The sequence below is a fragment of the Cucurbita maxima genome, unplaced genomic scaffold, assembly GCF_002738345.1.
Source record: "Cucurbita maxima cultivar Rimu unplaced genomic scaffold, Cmax_1.0 Cma_Scf00010, whole genome shotgun sequence".
Lineage (NCBI taxonomy): Eukaryota > Viridiplantae > Streptophyta > Magnoliopsida > Cucurbitales > Cucurbitaceae > Cucurbita > Cucurbita maxima.
In genome coordinates this window covers 3,436,251-3,455,523 of record NW_019272026.1, presented here as the reverse complement: position 1 = coordinate 3,455,523, position 19,273 = coordinate 3,436,251, and the positions used below count along the sequence as shown (strand labels likewise).

Sequence of the window (19,273 nt, the reverse complement as noted above, 5' to 3'; positions counted from 1 at the left end):
AATATAAGATAACAAATGTCCAAAATTTGTAGTGTTAAATTTCTATCAAGATTCTTATGGACATAATTGAACGATGGGAAATAATAGTTTGTTCCTCCGCGTGACAATTATTCCAAAAAGATCACATTAGCACAGCAGTTTGGAAAGCAGCAAAGTCAGAAATTTAAGCTCGAACTCCATCAACACTGTAAATATAAGCTCGAGAATGTATACAAGTCTTCTTCCTTGGATGATCAATACTGAGGGTTGAAAGTCACAAAAAATGTTACAGGGTAGAATTTTCTTCAGAAGGAATCGACTACGTCAATATAAGCTCTCGATAGGCATATGGGATTTTACAACTTGTTGAGTAGACGGGCCGCAAAAATCTCACAAGCCCAAGACTTCTAGCAGTGTAGCAGGGATATTATAGCTTCAAATGTATATCACTAAATAAACACACCAAAAAAGATATTGTATCTCACTGAATAAACACACCAAAAACACACCAAAAGAGGAGATTGTAGGAACAAATTTTAACTTAGAAAAATATGAAAAATGACTCAATGTAGATTGTACGAACAAATTCAACTACATTATCAAACATGGACTGATAGACACGTAAGAAACAACATAAAGCTACCGAAAGAGCCAACACCAAATTAACCAATCCGCCAATGATGAAAAACCAATAATGATATTGTAAAACACATTGAAATGAAGAAGCAATGAAAGGATAAAATGAAATGGATCATCAGATAGGAGCGAAAGACTAAAAAGATGTATAATCACAGTACATTCAGTTGAACTATGCTTATAATCATCACATGACCCAGACTCATTCGACCCTCGAAAATCAAAGACAAAGTATTGTAACACAAACAAAAAATTACAAAACATTAGACATCAAAGCCTCAGAAGGAAGGCAGTAGAGGTGATTGTAATCACAAAAGATCATACAGTACGAATACCAATTTCCTCATCATCGACATGTACAGGACTCAAATCATAAATCAGTTTCCAAATGGCAGAATCAACAAAACATTTGATACTATGACCTAGCTAATCAACAGAGAAGGAGACCGGATAATGCAAATGGCCTCATAGAGTAGATTATAGATTTCAACAGGCTTGAATTCAGACATATGCTTGTCAATAAAAATGTACAATCATCGGCCATCGCAAAAGGTAAAAAGAAATTAAATCTTAGTAGAAAAGACCCAAAGCCATTTCCTAATCCTAGAGAATCGTAAAGAAATTTCAATAAAAGGGACTCGGAATATGGGTGGTGATATATCAGGATGGTCGTCAAGGCCATTTCACACAGCCATTACGACGAACGAGACCTTAAACATGACAATCGTCATCGCCCCCTTCAACTACAAACGATGTACACAACATTTAGAAAAGAAGAAAAGAAGCATGAAAGGCAGTGAAAACCCTAATTTTGAATCGATGGTAGACTGCAGTGACCTAAATGACGAATGCAAGTGTGGGATTGAAAACAACGTAGGTTGCTTTATATAGAAGGGGGAAGGAGCCTTGCTGCTAGGGTTTTCCTTGATTTGCGTCGAGTTATACAACCCTACGCGAGGATCCATTTTAACAATATACGCCTCCTGAGAAGTTACAGGAAACCTGAAAATCAGCCGTTGGATGAAATTGAACGAACAGTTGCGATTAACCGGAGCGACCCGAAAAAATTGTACATATTATATGGTTTTTTTTTTTCCAAATTTTCATTTTAGATCCTTTATTAAATACACCCTTTTTTATTGATTTAAATGATTTTTATGAAAATGTCAAAAAATACATGAACGAAACTAAACTTCGGGCTGCTAATATGGTTATTTCTTTATGATCATATGAGAAAATGTATGTTATGAGTATTGAAAAAAAAATTTTGATTATCCAAAAAATCTTTGGGTCGACGTGTTTCATAGTGCATCGATATATCGCTGCAAAATATGTACAGTCTCAAATATACATCTGACGCAACAGAACTTTGTGACTCACCAAGAGGAAGAAAGTAAACACGCTCGATTGAATTAGAATGAAGAGAAGTTTCTAATGCACACCCATTTCCTATACTGGATCAACAACTATTTTATAACATTAAATTTCAACTACCAGGAACAAATTTCTATTATAAGTTATGCTTTGCCAACTAAAGGTTTTGATGCCCAGCCAGGCAGAGCAACTAATTTGTCATCCCCAAAACCGTATATTGATGATTAGCAGCCAGCAATTCTACATCTTCGGTCTCAGCTTCTAGTCCGTCTTCTAGCATCAATTGGCCGGATATCTGAATCCAGTATGGATAGTATCTGTGGCATCGACATGCCTCCAGACACGACGATTTCTGCAATTTAAATAATTAGTTTCCTTTTTACTCTTAGAAAGCTACAAGCCATGTCCTCTTAGATAGAAAGATAATTCCTGATCAACCCTTGAATTTCCTAAATTAATACTTGTGTGTGTGTGTGTGAGGAGGTTCAAATGGGGGGCTTTTAGTTTATTTGTAATTCAAGTCAAACTGTCTGGGATATTCTGAAGATAATGACATAAAAAGAAAAACTCACCGATTCCCTCCCGAACTGATAAATTTGGTCTAATAACATCCTGAGAGTTGACTAAGAAAACATCACCGATGTAAAGATGATTGGTGGGAACATATACACAACACAGCTCCTCCTCTTCAGAATAACTCTGCATTTAGAGTGGGGGTGGGGGGTTGATCAGTAAATAAAACTTCGCAGCACCTGTGCATTGCAAGTTATGGCAGTTGAAAAAGGTGTAACATGACTAAGAACATAATTAAGTTACCCAAAAAATAAAAAGAAAACAGTTCCCAAAGTAGCGTTCTACTCTCTAACATCCATTCGACTGAAATATGCATATTTGGCAACTTAATACTCACTTAAGGCCACTGATCTGAAAAGCTCATCTCGCAGCCAAATGAAGCCCATTTTTTTTCATTTATAAAGTTGTAGGAAGAAATTAAGAAACATTCTTAGAAATGTTCAATTTCCTCCGCAATCTCCAATTTTCTTGAACTTTTCATCATCTTCTTATTGATTTATTTTCATTCCCCAATTGGACAACTCATAAAAAAAACACTCATTTTTTGGTACCTCACGCTTTAAAAACACTGGTTAGGACTGCCCACGGATGGTTAGCAGCCCATCCACATTCGTACAATTTTAAAAACAGTGAAATTTTTTTTAACCAAAACTAAGAATCTAAGATATAAAATTGAAGATAGATTCACGAGAACCATAAAAATAAAATATACCCTTGTATCAATAAAATGCTAAGAAGCATGTATAAAAAGCATGATCATGGATGGAATAACCAAATATCATTTCTACAAAAATTAGATATGAATACATAAATTATTAGATAAAACCTATTTCTATACCCACAACGTCAACGATTTTCATGCTCGAAATAAGCATGTGGGTCCATGTGTGATAAGTGATAAGGGTATTATTGGTTGAAGTTGGTCGTTTTCATGAACCAAGTTTACATTTCAAATTATAACATTTACAGTAAAAATACTACGTGCAATAAGATATCCCACAATATTAAACCAACGCAAAGTAGAAATCAGTTACATATATCTAATGCTAGGCTGTCATGTAACAATGTTCGTGAAAGTTCCAAAACCAGCTAAATATAAACCAATTCAGTCACGTCTATGAAGAAATATACAAATGTAATATATTTGCAATTATATGCTCCTATAAGAAAATCCAACATTTATTATCTAATCACTTTTGTATTGTGTGTGTGAGAGATAGAGATATACATAAGTGATGTAATGACTAATGAGATTTATTAAATGACCAACAAATATCGGAGTGTCAACAAGTCTAGAAGGAGACCCCAAACTATTTCCTAGGGTTAGGCAGAATGTTACTAAAAGAAATTGAAGCACAAAATAACATACCTGGAGAGTGACAGTTGAAGTAATGAACCCAAATGCATATTCACCAATACGAGGGTGCCTAATGATGGCAACTTCCTTGAAGGCTTTGGTATTTTGATCTAACAGAAAATGACGAGATTATAGATGGTTCATATATAAACCTGACCAAGTTAAATAAATACACTTACGAAAGATGTACCTGGTGAAATAGCAGAACTAATCTGCTTAGAAGCATTGTAAATATGACGAACAAATGGCATGCGCTTGATGAACCACTCTCCAAGAGCCAAAACAGAAGCGCCCAACCATGATGACATGAACACCCCAACAAGGAAGATGAACGATACAGATGTTGCAAATCCAAGACCTATTCAAGAAATGAGAATAAGCTAATGATAAGAAACTTTGAAATTTACAATTTAACAGGTTTTCGCAATGAATGAACACTCATTAATCATCTGGCAATATAAGCATTTACATAATTATTTGTGATATTTCCTATCTGCATATGAGCAGCAAAAAGAAAACAGATATTGATGGAGGTAAATAACGATGATCACTCATGTAGGTAGTATAAAATGCATATGAAACAAATTGCACATGGACTGAATGGGTTGAGACGAAGTGTTCAGTGATAAAGATTGCTTACCAAAGATATTAATTCCAAGTTTTGCATAGATCGGAGAAAAAAATCCATCCACGAAGTGAATAAACCACCACGTTATATAGAAAGTTATTGCAATTGGAAATAAAATGACACTGCAAAATAGGCAGATGGTAACTCGTTAAGGTATTAAAACACTATTATCACTTATCACTCAGCAGTAAGCACAATGACAAACAACTGTAATTGGAAATGCTGGCAAGTTGCAAACAAATAAATATTTATTTCCAATTCAAAACCTATTACCCTGCTGAACATACTTACTGAGGGAAATAACAACTCTATTCCGTTATATAAATAGAACAAAATTTCAAGTGCAGTTTTCAAACAGCAGGCTGAAATTGCAATTTTAGTTTATATGCCATGTTTTCTTAGCATCAAAAACATTGAATAAAATTAACTACAAAGAAAAGAATAAATAACAAACCATCCAGTCATGAACTTTTTTGAGGCCCAGCTCCTAAAGACTCTGTAAAATGTCTGCACAGTAGAAAAAATAGATATTTGAACCCCGGATTGAAAATTTGAATAACAAGTAACTGGCTATTCCAATTTTAAATGACAGAATGACTAAAATAAGCTTGATGCATAAAAAGAAAAGATTTCAACATTCTCCATCAGCTAATTAAGTTGGTGTAGTACACATCCATAGCTATTCCAACTATAGTATTAATACCTTCATAGAGTAAACTAGACGTTTAAAAAAAGATGTGAGTTTATAACATCCGTACTGTAGTAAAACTCCCATCATTTTTTTTTTTTTTTTTCTTTAGAGAGGAAGAAGTTTTAAGTATTCCATCAGTAACTTTTCAAAATCGAAAAGAATTGTTAAGTTATCAAACTCTTGGAGGAATGCCTTTTTATGGATCATACAAGAGCGACCACAAGGCATCTGAAACATAATCTCTGAGGGCCATAATTTAGAAATATCGATTGGATCAATTGAACCCTACAGTGGAGAAACACCTTGATAATTCCAAAAGCGTAAAACTTCTAACGTATAAAATATGGTAGAGTGAATAATTAAAGTACATAAGGATGGACTCGTGCTCCAACCATGACAAAAGCAGTCCACCAAGCAACACAAGAACGAGAGAAACAGAAAAATGGGAGAAGAGGAGGAGGAAGGCGACTGCCACGATTGAACTGATTAACACAAAACCAAACCGAACCTAAAATCGACTGTGACACACAGAAATTTCAATATAACAACAAGCAACACCACTGACTAGCTTCCAACGATCAGGAGGTAAAAAAATGAATTGAAAAGAAGTAAAGAATACCTCGCGTCCAGTCTGCTGCGAGGACGATGAAGAGGATGAGGGCTTACAAGAGGCAGCAACGTCATTTGGCGAGCCGGCAACGGGAATTAGAAGCTGTAGATCTCGCTCTCTATCTCTGCTGGAGATCGCAATCGCCGCTTTTTCGTCGGCCATCACCGGCAGCCCCTATTGGAAAGCCCAGCCACAGCGTTCTGCAGCTTAAAAACCTTCGCCCCGAAGACAGTAGACCGGCAACAAGGCAACCCTTTGAAGTCAGAGGCTGAATTTTAAAATATTTTAGATTTATCTCTGATTAACTTTTTTAAGTTTTTTAACTTTAAAAAAAAAATATATATATATATATTATTCGTTTTTTCTTGCACTGTTTCTTTTTCCCTGTCGACAAGGACAAAGGTCGGCGACTATGGCGTGTGGGATGGGAAATTGGGAAGCTGTTATTCCTCAAAACGTCGCAAATCGTCGGGTCAGTGTCAGTTTATGTATGCTTTTTGTATTTTCCATGTCCCAAATCATTGATTTGATATCACTGCATTGTTAAATCTTGAATTTTGTTCTCCGAAAAAGATGCACAAATTGAAGCTAAACGCCCAATTTGTTGATTGCCTCCACCATGCTAAGAAACTCCCACATCCTTCTCCTTCCCCACCTGATTCCGACTGCAAATAATGGTGTCCACCGGTTTAGAATGACTTTAGATTCCATTTCGATGCCTGTTCTTTTTACTGCTGCACAAGTTCTTATTTCTTTCAAAGAAAAAACACACAAAACCGTAGAAATTGTTAGACCAATCAACTAGGAAAGAAAGTTCCTACGTTTGTGCCCCCCTCGTAATCATATGGACTCTGTCTTGAATGGAATGGCGTGGATTCACTGCACAAAATGTAACAGCCCAAGTCCATTTCTAGTAGATATTGTCTACATTGGCCCGTTACATATAGCCGTTAGCCTCACAGTTTTAAAACTCGTTTACTAGGAAAAAGTTTCAACACCCTTATAAGAAATGTTTCATTCCCCTTTCCAACCAATGTGGTTCTCACAACTCACCTCCTTTGGTGGCCAACGTCTTCACTAGCACACTGTCCCGTGTTTGGCCCTGTACCATTTGTAACATCCCAAAATTTGAGACTCGAAATCAAGGGCGATACATAATATACCAAAACAGACAATATCTGTTAACGATAGACTTGGACCGTTACAAAATCAAAAAGAGTGCATAATTTCGTGCTTTAATTCCTTGAGTATGCATTGGAAATATAAAGATTAGGGGTATAGTAATTGAAAGTCTTTTAGTATATACAAACTAGAAGATACAGTTTTCTGATGTTATGTGAAGGATTCCTCAATCAGACCACTCAAAATCAGTTTCTCTATGTCATTCACAACTTCCTCTCTTTCACTTCTGGAAGATCCATTCTTCCAACCAAAACCCCACATTCCATTCATCACTTCTTTGCACCATAGGTCTCTACTTAACACTGCATATACAGTATCTACAACAACATTACCGCCCTGAATCGTTTGGTAACTCGTTAGAGTGTCGATGTCGTCGCTCACTTCCTTCACCAGTTTTTCTACAGAAATCTCTGTCTTTGTTTTGCACCCATCTCCTAGCAATAAAGAATTGGCTACTTGTAATTCGTCATGGCCTTTACGTTTGAGGATTTCGATAGCACAATCAATAAAAGGTTTCGTATTGGGGGCTTCTTCAGGATCATTGCAGCGAGATGCTGCCTGCACCATTGTTCTACCATTTAGATTCAGATCAAAAAGCTCCCCTACATGAAAGAGAAATGAGGAACTTCTCAAAAGCAATGCTTTCAGATTGATTCCTTGATCGCAGCTTTCGATATCTGTTTCGGTATGACTGTTGGGATCGATATCTTCAATTATACTCGTGTTGATCTCGATATCTGTTTCGGTATGACTGTTGGGATCAATAGCTTCGACTATACTCGTGTTGATCTCAAGTTTGGGGCTCAACAGCGAGTGAGAGCTTGGGCTCTCCTTGCAGCATTCTACAAGATGTAGAATGAAACTAAGCATAAATCATAAACATTTAGACAATGGCAAAGTTATTCAATCTCACTTAGACTCTCTCTTGGATGAAGATATATGAGATGCATACAAGTATGAGAATAGAGGATGAATGCATTTTGCTTTCCCCTTTGGGGTTCTATATTGATGAACTTCTTTAAGATGAATGATTAATAACAGTAGATATTGCAACAAATCTTGTTTGTGATGGAAATTTTACCTATAATCTTTGTATCACACTTGTCGATTTCACTCTCGATACTAGTTAAAGCCATAAGGGTGGCAGAATGTTGATTTATTGGAAGGTTAGCACTTTCATTTGTATCAGTATTGTCATGATCTTTCTTGGCTTCAACCATGTGAGTCTGTAAAATAAACATTGTATCACTCACAAATGTAAGTGTTTCGTGTATCAAAAATTAAAGGATAGGTAAGAACTCACAAATGAATTAACTTCTGAACGAGCAGGCACTGCTACCTCCTTTTTCTGGCAGTCACGATCATTAGATATCGGTTTCACTGCTCGTCCCGGCGTAGAATCTGGAATGGAGCTTCGTTGTTTATGAGTTCTGTTCTTCCTTGGATTAGTGGATGATACTTTTTCTTCATGCTGTGGTCTTGACATAACCTTTTCTTTTGTAGTCAATTTCTTTGACGTAAGAATTTTCTTATGAATTGGCTCCTTCTCATGGGGCATATCAGACATTGGACTACATCTTTTCAACTTCTCTGCAGCCTTTTTCTTAGCATCAACAGTACCTTTTCTTAATTTCTTTACTTCTTTATGCTTAGGCATTTTCCCTTCTGCCTCTTGCCTTCTACACAACTTATCCGAACTCAAACTTCCTCGATGGATATCAAAACGATCGAAACCCCAAAGTTCTTTCTTTTTCATGCTTCTTATCGTAGCTTGTTGGTTGAAAACATCCTTGTTCGAGGAGACGTGTGCTCGGTGTTCCTTGAATACATTAGGTGGAAGAGGCTTGTGTTTTATCAACACAATTGGTAGTACGTTTTCCAACCTTTGTTTGGAACCATAATGATTGTAGGAGTGAGAGTCAGGAAGTTTAAACTCTTTATCAGGGTCACTCTCTATAAGCCTGTTGAAGGGCATTTTTTCAAGTATATCTCTAAAAGTTCCCGCCTTTGGATTAGTTTGCAGTGATCTTGATGAAATTTCTTCAAGCCCCATCAGCTTAGCAATCAGATTATTACGTTTCAAATTCTTCTGTCCAGAAGTTGAAACATGACAACAGTTGACATTGTCACTAATCAATGAAGATTTGCTCGAGCTTGTCGATGGAATCTCCGACCCTGAGTCAAAATTTATATCATGAAAACAAGACTCTTCGCCAACCGCAACATTTCGTTTCGTATCTCGCCTCACTAGGTTGTCTCTGATCACCTTCTTAACCTCATCAGGTCCATTTCTGGAAGAACCATGTATAGAAAGCTTTGATCTTTGAACCTCAACTGGGAAACTTTCATCTTCAAGATGACAAGAAAAACTTTTTCGATAAGTTGTCTTTAACTGAACCGACTCATTCGAAGTTTCTTGCAACTTGGCCAGCATAATCAGAGATTCTCTTAAACTTGAGGTTCCTTCCAACAATTCTTCAGCAATCTCCTCAGTTTTCCTGTCAGATCTCATCCCATTAGACCATGAACCAACCATATGGTTCAACTTCTCAGCCCCTTGACAGACCTCCATGAATGGAAGAGAAGATTGGCCATCTTTTTCATTAGAAATCAGCTCCTCTTTCTCTACCTGAGATACCAAAACCTTATTGGGATTTCTACTTCTCCTACGGCCTCTAACCTTTGGTTCCAAATTCTTAGACTTTACTTTGGATATCTTGAATATATTGCAATCAACCACTCCTTTTGGATCATCACAAGTGATAAATGATCTATAAACCACTGATTTGACACCGTCCAGAGGCATGTTTCTCCAACCTCAGTAGATCATCAATATTTCCATGGTCTGCGCTTCTAAAAAATAAACAATCCTTCCACAAGCTAATGCTCGGACGGCTACGTTCAAATGAAAACAAAGCAAAATGGTTCATCAGATGAGCCAAAATAAATAAACAACGCGGTGAGAAGGTTGAAATTTTCAAACTCGATAACGTAATCAAGCAGATTTTATCACAGTTCATACGAAAACAACTTATTTAAACATACAGCTACAGAGCACATAAACCAAGACCAAAGGAGCGAAATTGAGAGAGAAAAAGGAGTGAAACGAAGAAAACTTACGAAACCCAGAAGAGAAATCGGCGGAAAAGGAAGAAAAGACACAAAATTTGCAGAGAATTCCGACGCCCATGTGAAGCTACAGAGCACTAAACGAAAAAGAAAAAGAGGAGTCGATGCATTGACTTCGAACAGAGAGTTTCAAAGCAGAGGCGGAGAGGAATGAGCTCAAGATTTGGAGCTCAAGTTTAATCTTTGAGTAAAGGGGTTTTCTCTCTCTCTTTTTCTACAGAAGACGAAGAAGAAGAAAATAGTTGAAAGATCATAGTTGTCATAAATGGGACACACTTGATTTTCCCATACGTGTTGCTGCAGAGTGCTAAAGCAGCAACTCTGTTTTTCTTTAAAAAAAAGAAAGCAAAACAAAACCAGGCAGCAGGAAGGTCAAATCCAACGGCAGCCCACTTCGAATATAAGCACACCAACCCTTCTTCTTCACGAAACTATCAGATTTCCATGGAGCTCTGATTTCAAGGTCTTCAACTTTAAACACAAGTATTTAAACAAGAAAAACAAGTGATTTCTTAAGAGTGTAAATACAGAAAAATATTCTTTCCACTTTTCATACTGCGAAGTAAATGATAAGGATTAAGGTGATGCCTTCCCAACTAAAATTTCTGGGCGATTTTGTTGACCTTCGCAGCCAGTCATTGGATTTCCAGTAAACAGGGCAGGATTCTGGGTTTTGGTTTATTAATTATGTGGTTTTTGTCGTTTTTTAATGAAAAAAAACACAGTCGAAGACAAGAGCCTTCCAAATCTCTCGTTATTATTAAAACTATTATTCAATTAAAAATTTAGGCAAATTAGTTCTGTCTAACAGAACCAAAAATAATTATTTAGTGGGAATGTGGATACATTTTTCAAATATTTTTTTTTATTTTTTTTCAATTTAAAATGTTCTTTTTTTTAATGTATATATATATATATATATATAAACAAATTTATATGTATATTAGACAAAGTTAGGGATCTTTTTAATGTATATGTGAATTATAAATAATAATGTTATATTTTACGCGAAACTATTGAAATTTTTTTAATTTTAAGAACGTTTGCTACACAAACTTAAAGTTTACAAAATTATAAAATACTTTTAAATCGTTGTCAAAAATATGTAGTTGTCTCTTCTTAGCGATTAGATATAAATTTAAAAATTGAACACGTCTATTAAATATTATATATATATATATATATATTCTTCGTATCAAACGGTATAAAATTATGGGATTTTATGATTATATTATTTGATAAAATAGATAGGAAAATACATCATTTAGTAGCATTGAATGAAAGGTAGGTTAGCTCGGATTTGTGTTATTTGGAGCTAAGTCAAATTCCTAGCATGGAGGAAGCATTAAAAAGGGTGAATTTTTTTAAAAAACGTAATCATAATAATAGTGTATTATTAGTGGATAATTAACCCTTTTAAATGGTAATTATATCTCACACTAAAGCTTCTTTAGTTGACAGTCATCTCAACTCAATATAATCAGATTTTTCCTTTGTTGATAACTGTGATGTCCCACATTGGTTGGGAGGAGAACACAACGTGGAAATCTTAATAATTAGCATGAAAACATTCATTTAAGCTTATAATTATATCAAATTAAAATGGGAGTAATATATGAAAAAATAAGAGTATCTATAATTCTTGTATTTTTGTTTGAACATGTTAAAAATTATTTAATTTATTTAGCGCATATTTATTTTTCGAAAAACTAGTGGGGAAGAAATTTAAAGCTTTGGTGTAGCATGAGTAAATCACTTATGCCCCAATTAATAGATTTGTTCGTTGCAGTGTCATATGGCGGTGGAGATGGGACCCATAATTTATATCACAAATTCTGTATTAAATGTTTTGAGTATACTCAAATATTTTTACTTAATGACATTCAAACAACAAGTACATTATCATAAACTCCTTTTAATATCACCATTTAATTTTAATTTCTTTGTTTAAAAAATTATTAGTTAAATTTTCAAAGACATTATAAGCTTAGTTTATAAACACCAAAAGCTAAAATAAAATTATCATCAAGCTGTGCCTTTGTTGAAAGATTGGAGAGCTTATCGAGATCAAGCTTTATATATATACTCATTCGACGTGTTGGATCTTGTGCTAATATTATATAGTGAACCAAGGATATGCATTGATGCAGAAGGAATTATTACAAAGCATTCTCAGAGATGATCTTTTTATGAAGCTATTTGTTTAGTTCGCTTAAGGAGGGATAATATGTCACTCCCAAGTTTTGATTTTCTATGGCGTCCACGTTTCTGATGAGAAGCCTGCAAATCCAAACGCAAAACCAAAGCAATTGAACATAACTCAAATGGGAAAGTTTTCAAAAGCTTTAAAGCAGATTCATTCGATATCACCATGGGTATGTACCTGGAAATAAAACGTAGGATTTGGAGCTTTTGATCGCACTGAAAGCCCATGATCATCAGCTGGTAATATTGCTGTAAAAAGCCATGGAAAACAGAAGAATATCATTTAGTCCTGTAAGTTCATGTCTTGATCGAGTGAATGAATCAAACGATGTTCTTATCATGATGGAACTTTTAACGCTGAGAATTGAATCTTCACCTTTTTGAAGTGTATCTAATGTTTTCTCCTTCTCATCTTTCTTTGAGGGGAATCCATGACTCAAGTTTTTAGGAGGAGATAGATTATAAGTGTAGAATTTGTACAATAGAACCGGCGTTGGCTTCTCTGTAAAAATGTTACCCTTTGCTAACGGATGATCTTTCAACTCTCTGCACTGGTTGATACTGTAATCAAGCCATCAGACACAAAAGCTATATATATATATGTATGTATATATGCACGCGTGATGATCATTGAGAGGGGGAAAAAAGAGGGTGCACCTTGAACTTCGATTTAATGGTTCAGCACTGTTACTAACTGGAACAGGAACAGCAGGATCATGGAAAGAAATCATTGAAAAGAATGGCCTTTAGATTGTTGTTATTGGTTAAATGAGATGAAAAACGAGAAGCTCACCGGGAGAGACATAGCGGGGATGATATCTGGGTAGGATTTCGCTCCAGCGTAGTCGGGATAGTTCAAGCTTTTGAGCATATTGTTTGCAGGAGAGGAGCCTCTGCCGAAAAGCAAAGGTTTTTTCATGAAACATGGAAGTGGGTACGTGTGGATGAGTGTTGTAATAATGAATCAGAGAAAACGTACTTGGTTTAAGCAGTTCAATCGAAGCTCGACGTCATTGAAGGCGTTGGTTTGAGAAATGCAGGTCTCTAAATTGGAAGTGACACTTCCAAGATGGTCTACCACAGCTACCATGGCCCTGCATAAGTACTCCTTTGTGTTTTCCACCACTCTGCAGTTGAAAGCTGGTATCATTTTCGGCATAATGTATGTAACAGGAGTGCTTTTACCCAAGTCAATAGAAGAGACTCACTCATTCTTCTCATTCGTTTTCAGGAACGTTGTCTCACAGTAGTCTGCCGCTTGATGAAGCTGGGAACGCAATCCTTTTAGTTCCTGAAACTCGAATGATTATAAAATAAAATAAAAAAATGATGTTAGTGTTGGAGGTGTGATGTAACCTTCTTTGGACTTTCTTTCAAAGTTTTTAAAACGCGTCTACTAGAAAAAGGTTCACATATTTATAAAGAAAGCTTTCTTTTTCTCTCTCCAATCGATGTGAAATCCTCAATCCTCCCTTTTCGAGGCTCATCATCATCGCTAGCACACTGCGAGCATTTATTGTCCTCTTTGTGCTGAGCTTTTCCTCAAAGTTTTTAAAGTGTTTCTACTAGAGAGAGGTTTTCACACTCTTGAAAAGAATGTTTCGTTCCACTCTCCAACCAACGTGGGATCTCACACCACATGATATATAAATTACCACACAATGGTGTAGGTCAATCTAATAGTTATATATATCAATGTATGTTGAAGAGCCTGTTCTGATAACTATTCTAATTAATTAAGTGCATAAATGCTTTTAAGTTTTGCTCCACTACCTTAGAGCTCAACCAATATAATACAAACTGAGCTTAGCCTATTCTTTTAGTTATTTTTCTGCAGAGTGTTCGACTTTATTCCAATGCAGAAAAGGAAATAACCCCAGAAAATCTGCAGAGAGTTTGAATCTGTTTCAGAAAAAGAAACCCCAGTAAAGTTCATTCATTTTATCGCCATTTCTTTTTTCTTTTCCGGCAGAAAGTTCGAATCTGTTCCCAAAAAATACGCAGTAAAGTCAAGCATATTATACCCTTCCTTAGTATTCTTTCTGCAGAGATTTTGAATTTGTTCCAAAATGAAAAAGCCTAAGCATTTTTGTTTTCTAGCAAAAAGATGAGATTAAAGAGTGAAGGAGCAAGGCGTACCAGGAGAGAATTCTGAAAGCAAGTAGCTTCCTCAGCCTCCGCTTCTGCATTCAAACCACTAGAAGATATAGAGCTCAGCATTCTCTTCACCGTGCCTGAACAGATTTGAAAAGTTAAAACGGCTGTAAAAGCGCACTGGATGCCTATTTATCTTCGAAAAAAAAGTGGAAGAGATGGTGCCTTTTGTCTCTAAACGGAGAAAGACAATGACTGTAGGCCCGTGACTCATAGTTTCAAATCGAACCTGGAATGATATTAAAATAAAAAAAAAACAACAACAGCAATATCAGATAAAGTTGGAAAACGATTGAAGGAAAAGAATTTGACAACAGTCTGAATCAAAAACAAAGAAAGAGTGACAGAATTGTTTCAGCCCGTGACTTCTATTTGTATCTTATAGCTGATTGACACCGTCACGACCCTTTTTCTCTTTTTTGTAAATAACAGCTGAAAGCCTCTTTACACGAATATCCATAAAGGGTACAACTTTTACCATTGCAAGAAGCTATTCCATGAATGGGTTTCGTTGCTGAATGCCAAAATTTTGAAACTTGCATTCTCGTGACCACTTTTCTTATGATCAACCATTTCCCCTTTCTTTTCACTACTCATTGATATGTTAGATGAAGAATATCCGAGTTATAGTTACAGCATTGAGATTGGAAATGGAAAAGGAAAAGGAAAAATTGGTATAGTGGACAACAATGGAAGAAATCCTATTTTTTTTCCTTTCATATTTGGAAGTCTATAGTGCAGCCTCCAAGCTTCTCTGCGGCTTCTATTTCTGATAGTAAGTTGCATTTGTTCAAGAACATAGTTGCAGAAAATATTTGTTCGAGACTTCTGTAATTTTCACGTGAAGAATTTCTGACTTGGCTTGAGGGTTGTTTCTTGATTTCGACGTCGGCCAGAGCTCCCAAATTTCCTTTGCTCAGAAGAAGAGGCTGCGGTTCTGGTTCTGTTCAATGATAACGAGCAGATCAGATTATACAGAGGTATACATATAATTAGAAATAATGGTCAGGCACAAAATTAAATCGAGGGCCAGCGGGGATGCTTGGTGTCACAGTCATGCTTGAAACGGCGATTGTCGCCGTGATATTGGGCGTCTAAGGGGGTGAATGTGAGACCTCACGTCGGTCAGAGAGGGAAACGAAACATCCCTTATAAGGGTGTGAAAAAAATTTCGACGCGTCTTATAACTATGAGGCTAACGATTATACGTAACAGCTAAAACAGACAATATCAGCCAACAGTGGGTACAACGTATGAGTAAACTAGTTGAGATATGCTCAAACACCCAATTAATCTATGTGACAGCGGCTTTGATCCCAAAGTATTTGATGAAGACTTGTCATATTTTATGTAAAAGCCGATATTGAACCATGACTTCAAAGACAACACACGGTAACATGTTCACACTGAAGAGATATAGAGAGAGCTTGAGTAACCAGCTAAATGTATTCCAATGAGGAACTACTGGGTGAAGGAATTATTACGTACCTTCAACTTTGAGGGGAGACTCTGGCCTCATCATGCGTGCTTGTGAATTCCCTCTTGTAATACATAGCCATTTTCTATCTTCTTCATAACCATGCTCAGAGGCAAGGGGCACATGCCAATGGCCATTCTCTGATTCCTGTTAACAAATTTTACCATGAAATATATCATTAAATATTTATTCTTGAGCTTGTGACGAAAGTCATGCAATAAGAGACAAGCCAACACATTTCTTCTGTTCCTACTTCCTAGTCACACACAGACATGTTTGTGTGTTTTCAATGTAATATAGGTTGACCTGGATTACGACAGAACAAGGTGAAGGCATGTGAAACACTGGACCAGTAGCGGAGAAACTAAAGTGCACCTGTCATAAGAAACCAAGAACACATCTGTATCACCAATCATTTAAAACAACTTGTGCCATTGATTTTTTGTAAAATTAGAAAACAATTCTGTATCCCATTCATTTACTGAAAGAGTTCTCTTTGGAGGAGCTTTACTCACTTGATGCCTTTCTTTCCATCGACGGAAGAAATCATTTCCAAGAAGTTGGAACGTATGATCTCTCATCTCATCATTCGTCACAATTAGGCAATTGAATTTGATTGCTGCATACAACCAGTACCTGAAGAATAAGTCAGTTACAAAATGCTTCATATAAACATCAATAAAACAAGAAGTTTCACATGTTATCCATCGAACCGTTGAGGATGGTTGGGAGAGAGTCCTACGTTGGCTAATTAAGGGAATGATCATAGATTTATAAGTAAGAAATAGAGAAACTAAAAGCAAAACCATGAGAGGTTATGCCCAAAGTGGACAATATCATATCATTGTGGAGAGTCGTGATTTCTAACCCAAACTATGAAGTTAAATATGAAGATGAATTATTTCTCACCAATCATCATTTGATCCAGTGGGCGTTGCATACAGTGCATCAGCATTTTTCCACTTCTCAACCAATGCTTTATTTACTGGTTCATCCATCTTACGTCCAGTAATTCGCCTGTTGTGCAATACAATCAGAGGCCGCTTCTTTGAAGGAAGCATCGGCCGTATCCCGTTGGCAATTAAATTGACCTAAAGCAATGAGCTTGAAATGAGACTCCACAAGAACCAAAAGAACAGTTAGTACAACAGTGTGCTGATAACTTACTTTAGATGGTGTGAATCTTCTTTGGCTAAATAGGCCTACATTAGCAGCATCAATCACTGCTTCAAATGGTCCATAATATTCAAGCCATTCCTACAAGGGGAAAGAAAAACCCTTCAACATAACGTTTAGAATGTAGAGATTATGAATAACAATACACAAATGGCTTATCATACTTGAAATTTCTGAAAGTTTGAGTTTTTCTCTCTTTGTGTGGCTATAGCTGCAACAGATTTAGCAAAATTCTCAGTTTCAATAGGGTCGAGATCAATTGTTGCTAATTTTTCCCCACAGGATGTACACAAACCATCCTTTCCAACATTTGTAGATGATACACTCCACTTTCCCCTTCCCAACCATCCCAATCCATGCCAACCTCCACCACAATTTTCTATTGCTTCCTTTATTTTTGTTCTATCCAATTTTACTTTCCCCACTCTTGTAGCAACTTTGCTCTTGAACCAGGTACTGATAAGATCTGCTGTAGAGGGTGAGACTTGTCTTACACTTGTTCTCAGTTTATCCAATAAATAATACACCTTCTCAGCGTCACTCGCGTTTATACTAACTTTTAGAAGTGCTGCCAACTCAGGCTCTTCTGGATACACACCATGCTCCAACATGTGCTTCTCAACTTCAAATGCTTTATCTATTTCCCCATTATTGCAGAAAGCAGAAAGGGCAGGCCCATAAGACCGCAATCTAGGATTAATTCCTAATGGCTTCATCTTCTTCACCATATCAAAAGCAATATCACCATCGCCCATGGACATTGCCATTCGGGCCACAGATGTCAAGGTTGCTTCATTCATTGGGATCTTTTCTGCACACATTTTCTCATAGATCTCGAATCCCTTCTCGAGAGCATATTTTTTAAAATCCTCATCTACCAAAATATTTGAATAGCTCTTCTCATCAATAATCCGAGCTTTGGACACCATAGATCCATTTGTATGAACTATATTCTCTTTACTTCTATCATTTTTGGCATTCGATTCTGTCCTTTCATAACTTCCACTCTTTGAAACAGAACTAATCTTGGAGGAATGTTGTTCATCCAGTTTAATGGGATTTTCGAAAGAACCCATATTAGATGAAGTTAGTGAAGTTGAAGTTCGATTATCTCTACCACTTTTTGCGGGCTGGATTACACCCAAAGCCACTGAGGAACAAAGATTCAAAATCACAGCATAATGATATTGCTCCAGCTTAATTCCTTCCCTTTGAGCCCATTCATACAATTCAATAGCGCCCGCAATATCCCCCGTCTTTGAGCACATATCCAACTTTTCTCTAAAAGGGATATCGTTACTCTCTTCAGAAAATTTCCCCTTCTCCTCTAATACCTGATTTCGCTTGCTCTTGTCCTTAATCTTCCTACCATCCCCTGCGCCCCTAGAAACTTTTGTGGAACCACTGTCACTTCTAGACTTAAGGAAAGAAACCCCAGCACCCATTTTCATTCCATTAGCAGAGCCGGAGCTATTCCTATTCTTAGCGTTTTTATCCCTCTCAAGCCGTTTCCCATCTCTCTCCTCCACCTCTAAATAAACAAGGTCTTCCGCACATTTCTTAACGAGTATTTCATTTCCATTCCCTAAATGACGAGACCCATTTTTGTTTAGCTTCTGAATCATGGAATTGGAAAGTCTACGGTCTGTGGTAGTGGTTGAAAGTCCTCCTACAACTCCCTCTCCAACTCTAAGTAAACAAAGTGTGTGTTTGGGAGTAGAGAAAGTGGGAAAACGCGGTAAACAAAGGGCGAGAAGTGAGAACTTACAGAGAGAGTTGGAGGAGAAAGAGTGGGCGTGCTGTACAACCATTAAGAAAGAGGACGCCATTTGTGGGCGTCTGAAGCACCATAACAGTGATGCTGATATGGTTCCAAATTCCAGGACGATGATAAGTTAATCGTGTCATCAATAATTTCCCCGCGCAATGAGAGAGAAAGTGTGTTCTGCGTGGCATATAATAATCTAGATCAAAAGTAGTTAGATTACACTCTCTTATTAAAATTTCTTTTTTCAATTTTAAAAATATCCTACCCATTCATAAACTTTTTTAATCTTCCTAGTATATTTCATATTATTTTAATTTAATGATCGTATAATATT

At 36.5% G+C, this 19,273-nt stretch overlaps 4 protein-coding genes, 1 long non-coding RNA gene and 3 other non-coding genes across 12 annotated transcripts; 1 reads left to right on the top strand and 7 right to left on the bottom strand.

The window, feature by feature from the left end:
* Positions 1 to 725: 725 nt before the first annotated feature.
* On the bottom strand, positions 726 to 815 carry LOC111485835. The gene has a single exon (XR_002718732.1). It is a non-coding gene; the product is annotated as a small nucleolar RNA snR60/Z15/Z230/Z193/J17 (small nucleolar RNA).
* Positions 816 to 889: 74 nt separating this feature from the next.
* Positions 890 to 970, bottom strand: LOC111485844. The gene has a single exon (XR_002718740.1). It is a non-coding gene; the product is annotated as a small nucleolar RNA U83 (small nucleolar RNA).
* A 279-nt stretch (positions 971 to 1,249) lies between these two features.
* On the bottom strand, positions 1,250 to 1,351 carry LOC111485842. The gene has a single exon (XR_002718738.1). It is a non-coding gene; the product is annotated as a small nucleolar RNA Z43 (small nucleolar RNA).
* Positions 1,352 to 2,001: 650 nt separating this feature from the next.
* Positions 2,002 to 6,037, bottom strand: LOC111485261 (protein LIKE COV 1-like). Of its 2 annotated transcripts, XM_023132068.1 has the most exons (7): positions 5,858 to 6,037; positions 5,002 to 5,054; positions 4,560 to 4,669; positions 4,110 to 4,277; positions 3,932 to 4,029; positions 2,562 to 2,688; positions 2,002 to 2,341 (listed from the first exon to the last, which is right to left on the bottom strand). In XM_023132068.1, the coding sequence occupies exons 1-7, from the start codon at positions 6,008 to 6,010 to the stop codon at positions 2,244 to 2,246; spliced, it is 807 nt and encodes a 268-aa protein (XP_022987836.1). In that variant the 5' UTR covers positions 6,011 to 6,037; the 3' UTR covers positions 2,002 to 2,243. The 2 variants fall into 2 exon arrangements, with proteins under 2 accessions (XP_022987836.1, XP_022987838.1); XM_023132070.1 differs by lacking the exon at positions 5,002 to 5,054 and having other exon boundaries at positions 5,858 to 5,991.
* On the top strand, positions 6,026 to 8,087 carry LOC111485324. Its single transcript, XR_002718650.1, has 3 exons — positions 6,026 to 6,108; positions 6,244 to 6,320; positions 7,567 to 8,087. It is a non-coding gene; the product is annotated as an uncharacterized LOC111485324 (long non-coding RNA).
* On the bottom strand, positions 7,075 to 10,833 carry LOC111485116. Of its 3 annotated transcripts, none has more exons than XM_023131840.1 (4): positions 10,716 to 10,833; positions 8,334 to 9,925; positions 8,112 to 8,256; positions 7,075 to 7,872 (listed from the first exon to the last, which is right to left on the bottom strand). In XM_023131840.1, the coding sequence occupies exons 2-4, from the start codon at positions 9,834 to 9,836 to the stop codon at positions 7,181 to 7,183; spliced, it is 2,340 nt and encodes a 779-aa protein (XP_022987608.1). In that variant the 5' UTR covers positions 9,837 to 9,925; positions 10,716 to 10,833; the 3' UTR covers positions 7,075 to 7,180. The 3 variants fall into 3 exon arrangements, with proteins under 3 accessions (XP_022987608.1, XP_022987607.1, XP_022987609.1); XM_023131839.1 differs by lacking the exon at positions 10,716 to 10,833 and adding an exon at positions 10,151 to 10,708; XM_023131841.1 differs by lacking the exon at positions 10,716 to 10,833 and adding an exon at positions 10,151 to 10,708 and having other exon boundaries at positions 8,370 to 9,925.
* A 1,389-nt stretch (positions 10,834 to 12,222) lies between these two features.
* On the bottom strand, positions 12,223 to 15,101 carry LOC111485247 (probable protein ABIL5). 2 transcript variants are annotated; one of them, XM_023132050.1, is made up of 10 exons: positions 14,997 to 15,101; positions 14,684 to 14,747; positions 14,504 to 14,598; positions 13,573 to 13,655; positions 13,344 to 13,491; positions 13,158 to 13,257; positions 13,022 to 13,058; positions 12,741 to 12,925; positions 12,543 to 12,613; positions 12,223 to 12,439 (listed from the first exon to the last, which is right to left on the bottom strand). In XM_023132050.1, the coding sequence occupies exons 1-10, from the start codon at positions 14,997 to 14,999 to the stop codon at positions 12,347 to 12,349; spliced, it is 879 nt and encodes a 292-aa protein (XP_022987818.1). In that variant the 5' UTR covers positions 15,000 to 15,101; the 3' UTR covers positions 12,223 to 12,346. The 2 variants fall into 2 exon arrangements, with proteins under 2 accessions (XP_022987818.1, XP_022987820.1); XM_023132052.1 differs by having other exon boundaries at positions 12,741 to 12,910.
* On the bottom strand, positions 14,974 to 19,125 carry LOC111485115 (proteinaceous RNase P 1, chloroplastic/mitochondrial-like). The gene is made up of 7 exons (XM_023131838.1): positions 17,336 to 19,125; positions 17,163 to 17,252; positions 16,905 to 17,086; positions 16,511 to 16,631; positions 16,302 to 16,370; positions 16,007 to 16,142; positions 14,974 to 15,461 (listed from the first exon to the last, which is right to left on the bottom strand). Exons 1-7 carry the CDS (start codon positions 18,998 to 19,000, stop codon positions 15,235 to 15,237), a joined length of 2,490 nt encoding a protein of 829 aa, XP_022987606.1. The 5' UTR covers positions 19,001 to 19,125; the 3' UTR covers positions 14,974 to 15,234.
* Between the last annotated feature and the right edge of the window lie 148 nt (positions 19,126 to 19,273).